Here is a 10209-nt window from a genome sequence, read left to right as displayed (position 1 = left end):
ACAATTTATTTGTATTATTTCATTGAATTAATTCATTATGAATCAAATGAATAAGGTAATAGAAATAATAATAAGAAACAAATAAAGAAATGATAAAATACATCAACATATTTATGTTATTATTTCTTATTCTTTATTTTATTCATTCTTATTTTCTATTTAAACAATAATAAACAAAACATAATAAGAAAGATAAATAAGAATAACACAACATAAAATAAATAATAATAATAAAATATACAACAAACATGAATAAACAAGAAATGAGAAATGATAAAAGAAGAAATAAATAAAATAACAACAAGAATAAAGAAAATAGAATGAAATGGAAAGAAATAGAATAAATTGAGTGATGTTTAGAAAAGAGGAAATGACAAAAAGAAGAAATGAATGATGTTTATAAAAGATAAAAATAAAATAATAATATAAAATCAAAACTAAAATAACATAATAATATAATAACAATATCATTGATTTTATCTTATTTTATTCTTATTTTATTTATCTTCTTTCATTATTTTTATTCTTCTATTTTATTAAATGAAAATGAATGAGAAATGAAGAATGAAAATCAGAAACAACACACAAATATTAATACAAAATCAAATAATGAAAAATCAAATAATAATTGATTATGATGAAGTAATTTAATAAGAAATATAATAAATAATAATAGAAAGAATGAAATCAAATAATAAGAAATAATAATGAGAAAATAAAATGATATAAATGATGATAATAATAATAAATGAAATTATAAATAATAATATAAGAAATAAAGAAAGACTAATTGAATGAAAATAATTAAAATGATGAAATCAAATTAATTTAAATAAAAGAATAATGAATAGAAAATCAACATTCTCATTAATTCAAAACCAAATAATAAAAGAAGAATAAACAATAATAAAGTATAAAGAAATGATTATTCTCATTTAAATAAAGAATAATAGAAAATAAATAATATCATTTATTTATCTTATTTTTATTTAATGACTGTTTTATTTCTAATTCATTGTTTTATCAACACCACTTCAATCAATTAAATTAATAAAGATAATAAATGATAAATAAAAATAAGATAATAAAATAAGAATAAGAAATAAAAGAGAAAATAAATGAAATAATTATTATAAATACACAATAAATAAAAGAAATCAAATAAAAAATCAAAATAAATTACATTAAATAACATAATAGAAATAATCAATGTTTTAGTTATTAAAATATTTAATATGACAAAATATTAAAATTGATAATATTTTTGTTTATTGAAGATGAAATAATAAATAATTTAATCATATTTCATTCTTTTATTTTGATTATTTAACATCATTATCATCATTCATTCTAACTGATAATTCATGAATAAAAATATAATCATTGTGACTAAATAAATAATTGTTTAATGGAAATTAAAAATTATAATAATAAATATATTTTAAAAATTATGTAAAATTATTTAATCGTTTTTATTCAACCATAACATTACAAATTTATTTTTATTTAATGATGTTTGTATTTCAAACTAATAAACAAAAACAAACTGTCATGTTAAATTATCGATAAATTTATTCGTTTATTTTTAAATATTTTCTATTTCCTTTTATTTCAAAAATACATTTTTTATGTAAAATTAAATAAAAACAACAACAATAATGGTTATGTAACATTCGATAAAATATTTTATTTTTAAATTTATTTTGTTGTTTTTCATTTAAATAAAATATGTTGTGAAGAATATTTAAAAAAATGTAGAATTGTAGTTATTTATTTCAAATGAAAATGAAATGTTTTTTAATAATAAATAACTTCAATTCATCAAATTGATAAATAAATAATTGTCATGTTTACTTACTTTTAAACAACTAACAACTAAATACAATTAATGAGTATTAAACAAATTAAATTATTTGTCAATTGAAATACAACTGATTGAAAAGTATATTTTGTAAATTCAAAATGAAGAAGAATGTTTTAAAAGAAAAATAATAACGCAAAACCAAAAACCACAGAAACAAAATGTTCATAATGAGAAAGTGATGAATGATATATTTATTATTAATATGTATGTGTTACAAGACAATGAAGAATGAAAAGAATATATATATGAATAAATAGTTGATTATATTAAAAAAAGAATAAAAAGAATTTTAAATAATTAATATTGTTTTGAATTTTAATCAAGGCTTTTATAAAATATTATAGAATATTATTTTCCAATATCAGGCATTTAGAGATATGTTTTTATCATGTTGATTAAATGTTAATATTATATTCATAAAGAAGTTCATGAAGAAAAGAAGAAAATAAAAATAGATAAATAATAACAAAAAATTGTTGGAATTTGTCAATAAAATAACTAGAAAATAATCAATTTCCAATATAATTTAATGAATCAAAAAGTTCATCTTGTTATGATAATGCACAAAGATAAAATGAAAATGTAAGGATATTGACAAGGAAAAATATTAACACCGAATAATGAAGAAGTTGAAAAAGAGATAATGCTTATCATAGCATTAACGATGAAAAATATAGAAAAGAATAAAACATTAAACAAGAAAAGAATAACCAAATAAATCAAATAAGTGAAATAAAGAAAAGAAATAAAAGAATGAAATATATAGAAGAAACTAATTATTGTGATTTGGAAATTGAAAGAACTAAAACTAAATAAATTATTCTTCATAAAAAAATCAACAAGAGGAAGAACAAGAAAGAAGTGAAAGAAATAAATAGAAAACAAAATTACCAAAAATATTTATGTTTGTAAAAGAAGATATTGAATTTGTTGATAAAAAAAGAACTAGAAAATAATTTGTCATCAATATTCATCATAAAGAAGAAATAATTAAAATAATAATTAATGAGTATAATTATGGAACATCATTAGAAAGACGATATGATTATATTTCTACAATATAATTTGATGAAATAATTAAAAACATTAAATAAAATAAATAAATTTTTATTTAAATTTATTTTCAATAAATTAATATAAAATATGATAGTTTATATTTTATATAAACAATAATTTCAATAGAATGAATAATAAATGAAATACTTAATATATAAAATATTAATGTTAAACAGTATTTTATTCATTGAAATATTAATTATTTATCATTCTTTTTATTTCATTTTATGTAAATTGAATTATTCTCATTAATGTTCATTTCATTAATTTATTAATATTAATTATCAATTAATTTGAAAATACAACAATAAAACATTCTTTCTTATTTATTTTCTTTATTTGTTTGTCATTTATTTGTTATTACAACAACATCAAACAAAAAGATGCATTACATGAGACACCACAAAAAATATAGAAAAACAAATAATCAAAGAAGAAGAAATTCATATCAACCAAGAAATATAAATGATAGAAGAATGAGTGAAAATAGGTATTATCTGTATTGACAGAAATACATGAATAATCACACTAATCATTACAATAATAATTATAACAATAATTATCACAACATAGATGATACAAATCATTTCACTCATCACTTCATTCATAATCATCGTCATAAACACTTTAATAATTATTTCAATAGAAATAAACAATAATATCAATATAATAGAAATAAATCCCATAATAACACACAAAGAAGATATAAACAATATCAAAATAAGAAACAAAACAAAAATCAAAGAAAAGAAATGATTGAAATACAAAACCAAGAATATTGGAAAAGACTCTTTGAAGAAGAAATTAAAATATTTATACCACAAGAAGTAGAAGAAATAAAGAAAATCAATGTTAAAGAATATACATCATCAACAATATGGAGAAGATGGTATTTTCTTGCACGAGAAAAAACAAAAACAAATAGAAAAAGAAGAAGAAACTATTAGTATGACTATGGAAGAAGATAACCAAAACAACCAATTGAAATAAATGACAATAAAATATATAATAACTATGTAATGAGTATTGAAAGTGAAGAAGACGATGATAAAGAGTTTACTAAAGAAGAATATTGATGAAGAGGAGAAAAAAAAAACAATGAAAAGAAGAAAAGAGTAGAAGAATTAGAAAAATAATAGAGGATGATATGAAAGAGAAAGAAGAAATGGAAAAGGAAATACAAATAAAAGAATAAACCATTAATAAATTAACAAAATAGATTATTGTATTAAAGAAGAAACATGTGAAGTATATAAGTATAAAAACCATGAATGTGATAAAAAATATTCAAATTCCATGCTGAATCTGAGAGAAAAATGTTTGAAGTGAATAATTTAACACGACAATTATTATTCATGAAAGATAAATTATCTAAATTAGAAAATAAAAACACACAAGAAGAAAAGATGAAAGATGAGATAAATAACAATATAACAGACTCATCTGAAACACAAATTGTGAATGACCTCTCCCCAATGTGGTAGTAGCTGATGAAATATCATCGTGTGAAGATGATCTTCCAAAAAAGAAAGTTAACGCAGAAATCAATTGAAGAAATGGATATTCAGCATAAGAAGATCATCACATTTGAATTAGACAACCAAAAAAATTGAAGCAAACAGATAGAGAAGAAGAAATTTTAACACTCTATAAATGTTTTGTTTTGAAATTGTTTGAAAGAAAAATAAGAGTCAACTAAAAGAAGAAATAAGAGAAAGATTAATACATAAATTTGGAATTAAAGTAAATGATATTAATGAATATAAAGAAATAATAAAGAAGACATTTAAAATAAAGAATGAAAATAAAAGAGAAATAAATAAAATAATGGAAGAAGAAATAATAAAGCATCAATGGAAGGATAATGAATTAAAAGAAAATAGTATCAAAAATGAACAAGAAAGAGAAAGAAGAAATAGAAGAAGAAGAGGTAATGAAAGTATTTAAAGAAGAAGAAATGAAAGAACAAGAAGATGTACAATTTATTAACTATTATTACAATAAGAAGAAAATACATCAAATAATTAATATTATTAATAAAAATGAAATATTAATCAATACATTAGATGATTATTATCACTATATTAAATCTGTAGCTTCCACTATTAACATAATTAATAAAAATAAACAAGAAAGAAGTGGAAAGAAAAGTATAGAAAGAATATTACAGTCAAAAATATGTAGAATAAAAGATTTACTCAATAATAAACAATATATGAAAATAAAAAGAATATTGCATATTAAGAAATATGATATATATCATATTAAAATAAAAACAAATGAACAAATAAACTATTATAAATACCTCCGAAAGATGAAAAGAATAGAAATAGAAATAAGAAAGAATAATTTGAAAAGAATAAGATGGAATTATAAAATGATGAAATATGGAAAAAGACAACATCTAAATAAGCCTAAAGAAGATGAATATCCAGATAATATCTCCACTATTAATTTCTGGAAAGGAATCTATGAAACTAACACTAATATAGATTTGTCTAAATATTAATTTATATGAAATATTAATTGAAGATAAAATTAATAATAGAATGTTCATAATCACTCTAAATGAATTAGATTGTGATATTAAATTCATTAATAATTTGAAAATATTTTGAAAATGATAAAATAAAAGGATTTTTGATTAAATAATTAGAACAACCAATGAAATATTTATTAAAATTATTTAATGAATGGTTAAATAATCCTAACGAAATACCTCTTCATTTTATTCAAGGAATGACAATATTGATATATAAGAAAGGAGATAAATTAGACAATCAAAATTACAGACAAATAACTTGTTTCAATTGTCTGTTAAAAGTATATACATCATTATTAAAGATGAAAATAGAAAATCAATTGATGTTAAATCAAATTGAAAAACAACTCTCATTAACTCAAATTGGATGTAAGAAATATACATATCATCAAAAGAAGGATTATTATATAACACTATAATAAATCAATTATTAATAAAGAATAAATGGAAGTGTTTAGAAACATATTATGACATATCCAAAGCATATGATAGTATTAATCACCAATGGATTAAACAATGTTTGATTTATTTTAATATCCAATTTATAGTAATTAATAGTATATTATATATATTAAATAATACACAACTTAATTTGTATTATAATCAAGAAAGTGTGGGTATGATTAATGTAGAAAGAGGAATAATACAAGGTGACAGCCTATCTCCACTTTTATTTGTATTATCTATTGACATATTATCTAAACAATTAGATAAACAAATAAACAAATTAAATATTAAAATAAATGGAGAAGAAAAACAAATCCAGTTAAACCACATATTATATATGGACGATTTAAAGATAATAACTAATAACCTCGATGAAATGGAAAAAGCCCACAAATTAACTAAAGAAATATTTAATGCAATAGGATTAAAAATAAATTTAGAAAAAAGTGGGATAATGACTAATATTAATAGTCAAATAAATGGTGAATTAGCTGAACTACCAAGAGTAACTAATGACAATCATTATAAATACCTTGGTATTGAAATATGAGATAAAGTAAATATTAACAAATACTGTTCAAGAATGAAAATCCATGTAAAGAAAATAAAAAACAAGAAGAAAATACCGAAGAAGAAAGAAAAACAAATATAATGAAAAAGAATAAGAATAATAAATTAAAATAATATAAAGAGAAGTAATAAAATAAACTATAAATAAAGTAATAAATACTAAAATTAAAGTTAATAGAAAAAAAATAATAATAATATAGTAAAGAAGGGTAGAAAAAGGAGAAAAGTACTAAAAAAGAGTATTAACGAAAGAGAATATTGATAAGCATACAAGTGAAATAATATTTGTATAAGTTTAGAGATATTCTTAGATAAAATATGTGGAAATAGAAGAAAAGAAATAAAAAGTTTAAATAATTATTTCTAATTAATTCTTTTCCAATAAAGTAAATAGGACAATTAAAATAATAATTACTCAAATGTAAAGAAGATGTTGCATAATTCATCTGGACTTCTTTATTTTTTCAATAATTTCTTTTAGACGAGTTTTTTCAGTTTCTTTAGCATCAATTTTATCAATTAATTCCCATTTTACCTCTGCAATTTCTTCTTTACACATTGGTTTAAATTCAGAATTCATTGGAATATCAGGAATAACATAATATGTTGTAGAGTGATTGGCAACTCCTTTATGACTTTCAATAACAAAAGAATACTCTTGTTTACATTGTTCAATAGAAATTGTAATTCCTGTCTCTTCTTTTGTCTCTCTAACACAACTAAATCGTGGATCTTCTAATAAATTCATTTTTCCACGTGGAAATGAAAAATGTAACGAAGAAGGTGCTCTCACACGAATAACATGTGTTAAGCTCTCATTCAATAATAAAGCTCCTACTACTGATATTCTTGACTTATATGTCTTCCATTTATCTACTTCTATATCAACATTCTTTAAGTCAAATGTTTTCCATTTTACTTCACGTACAACTAATTTTTAGTATTTTTAATCATCATTATTAATTTTATTATAATTATAGTATTTTTTATTATAAAAGTATAGTTTCACAAACAAGTCTCAACAAAGAATTTAAAGTCAGTGATCATTGGAAGGTAATTTAACTTTTTTGTCCAATTATCCATGTAATACCAGTGTGCAAGTTCTAATAAAAATAAGAATCTTATAGAGTCATTATACTCATTTACAGGATTATTGATAACAAATCGTCTATTTTAATTAACTTATTACTTTTATCAATAACAATAAACAAACGCACACAAGTCATTCATTACATCACTTAAAGTAAATATTGGAACATGAGTATCCATCCCTCTTGTTGGAAATGTTTTTGTCTCTTTTATAGTTTTTTGTTTTTTCTATTTTTTAGTATTTCAAAAATAACAAAAAAATTTCATACGATAGTATATTTATGTTATATATATTATACTTTCTAACAAATAAAAGAACTTTCTTTTTTAACTTTATTTTATTATTTCATAAAATATTATTATACTTAATTTAATGAAAAAGTAAATGACTTTTATCACTGAAAACCCCAACCACTTTAGTGTATGATGACAAAATGAGACTACCAAATAACTACCTTTTTCTTAATGCTTAAAGGTTATGCACCCAAAATAAAAAAGACTTGCTCCTTTATGGTATGTAGTTTAAAAAAATATTATTCAAATATTCTAAGAATAATAATATAATTATTAGAAAATTATTAATATAAAAACTAAATAAAATAATAACTTAAAAAAATTATGTTATTTTTCAACCTTTTCAAAAATAAAATTACAAAACGATTCTTTATCACAAATAAATCCAATCATCTCTCTTTTTGATTTATTTTGACTTAACCAAATTTTAAATAATCACACAGAAAACATTCAGTTAATATTATATAATCAACATTTATTAAATGCTTACTACTTCTTATTATCTCATAGACCTTTTTGAAATAAATATGTCGTCATTTCTATTAGCAAGAGAACCTCCATCTATACCTTTCATTTTAAATTTTTTTATTTTATCCTGCATAAAGTTAATTAAACTATTTATCAAAAGACTTGAATAAAGAAACAAACTACTTCATAGATGCCATATGACATATTGGTTGAGGATTGTATTAATAATGATTCTATTGGTTGATATTCAGGTGCTTTTTTCTCAGAAAGAATACCAAGAACTTTAAGTTCATCTTGTTTTTTATAACGAAATATATGAGGAGTTAATTTTGTTTCATAAGTTAATCCAAGACCATTGAGATATTCTTTTACTACTTTTGTTCGTTTCCAATTCTCATCAGTTAAGGATGGTGGAACTTTAAGTGTATTAAAAATATCTTCAATTTTAGGTTGCATAAAAAATGTATCTTTTTTCATTTCTTGTTTAGTATAATCATCTACTCGTTCTCGTTGAGGAATCCAAAGGTTTGTTTCTGTAATTTGATATATCTTCTTTGGTTTTTCCATGTTATTTGTTTTTTTTAGTTTTTCTTATTTCTTTTTTTATAAAACATATGTTATATATAACGTAAATAATGATATATATAAATAGACTATTCATTTTTTTGATAATTTCTTTTATAATAAATGGATTTCACAAGAAATATATATATTCTATCCAGTACTAATACACATAATCTTATTACATGAGCAATGAAGAAATTTATTTGAAAAATAATTTATAGTTACAAAAAAAATCTAATAAAGTATGATGTATTTAAACAAGACACAATATATAATAAAATATTAAAAGAATAACTTAAATTAAAGTTGGAATAGACTCTATTTCTTAAAAAATAGTTTATTTGGATTATTATTTATGAATAATTATTTTTACCTATTCTTCTCTCATAAATAAAAATAAAATTTCTCTCACTATAACAAGTACAGGTTGGTAATTAACAACTTAAACAAAAAAAAAGCTAAGTGAAATTAGATATCCAACAATTTAATTAAATTTTTAAATAAAAAACATTTTCGTTTTATATAACATAGAATAATAAATATTGAAAAAAGAAAAAACTCTTTTTATTTATTCCACTTCACAAAAATGACACTCATACAGAAGAGTGTGTTTTGGTATTTGACCTAGTGGAAGATTATTTGCTTAGTAATTCTATTGATATGACTATTTCTATCAATCCTACGAACTATGCAACATCATAATCAGACACTAACCACTCAATTAAACTAAATACCCTGTTAATTGAACTTGACCTTTTCCTTCAATAAACAATTCTTTTGATTTTCCTTTTTCAATCAGTGTCATTGTGCAAACTTGATTTGGAATGGTTTGTTCGTCCAAACGGTATAACATTATTTTCTGTTCATTTTCATAAATGTATAACTGAGCATAACCATCACCTTCTTTTGTTGGGAACAATGCAATCTACGTGTTTAATTCTTCTTTCACTTATCTAATCATTTCACCAAACGTTTTTAATAAAGAGAGACACTCCATCTTCAATATCCTTAAATTCAACAGAATTACCACAAGGGATGACTTTGTTATACATTTGAATAGCAGTCATTGTGATAATAATGATTAAAATAAGAAAATCAAATGAAACTGAAGAAAAAAAAACGTGGAACAACGTCAGAACCATTCATTTAGAAAATCTCTTTATTTTTTGATTCATTCTTATCATGTCAAAAGATCCATACTACTCTGATAGATATAAGGATGATCAATACGAGTATAGGTTTGCCTTTTTTTATACATAACACAATGAATAAACTTATTTAATAGACATGTAAATTCTTCCTGATGAAATGGCAG

At 20.7% G+C, this 10209-nt stretch overlaps 3 protein-coding genes across 3 annotated transcripts, besides 1 other annotated feature; all 3 read right to left on the bottom strand.

Annotated features, from left to right (window-relative positions):
* Window positions 1–3301: 3301 nt before the first annotated feature.
* Window positions 3302–6494: a repeat region.
* Window positions 6495–6921: 427 nt separating this feature from the next.
* Window positions 6922–7748, bottom strand: EHI_058810 (mRNA decapping protein, putative; the record flags this gene model as incomplete). The annotated part of the gene is made up of 3 exons (XM_645203.1): window positions 6922–7409; window positions 7493–7647; window positions 7693–7748. 3 exons carry the CDS (start codon window positions 7746–7748, stop codon window positions 6922–6924), a joined length of 699 nt encoding a protein of 232 aa, XP_650295.1.
* A 613-nt stretch (window positions 7749–8361) lies between these two features.
* On the bottom strand, window positions 8362–8897 carry EHI_058800 (uncharacterized protein; the record flags this gene model as incomplete). The annotated part of the gene is made up of 2 exons (XM_645204.2): window positions 8362–8457; window positions 8511–8897. The coding sequence occupies 2 exons, from the start codon at window positions 8895–8897 to the stop codon at window positions 8362–8364; spliced, it is 483 nt and encodes a 160-aa protein (XP_650296.2).
* A 718-nt stretch (window positions 8898–9615) lies between these two features.
* EHI_058790 (uncharacterized protein) lies at window positions 9616–9961 on the bottom strand (the record flags this gene model as incomplete). The annotated part of the gene is made up of 2 exons (XM_646046.2): window positions 9616–9819; window positions 9866–9961. 2 exons carry the CDS (start codon window positions 9959–9961, stop codon window positions 9616–9618), a joined length of 300 nt encoding a protein of 99 aa, XP_651138.2.
* Window positions 9962–10209: the final 248 nt, after the last annotated feature.

The sequence above is a fragment of the Entamoeba histolytica genome, genomic scaffold (assembly GCF_000208925.1).
Source record: "Entamoeba histolytica HM-1:IMSS scf_1104750517139 genomic scaffold, whole genome shotgun sequence".
NCBI classification, from domain to species: domain Eukaryota; phylum Evosea; order Mastigamoebida; family Endamoebidae; genus Entamoeba; species Entamoeba histolytica.
The sequence above is the reverse complement of the archived record's forward strand: the minus strand, read 5'-3'. Positions and strand labels throughout refer to the sequence as shown.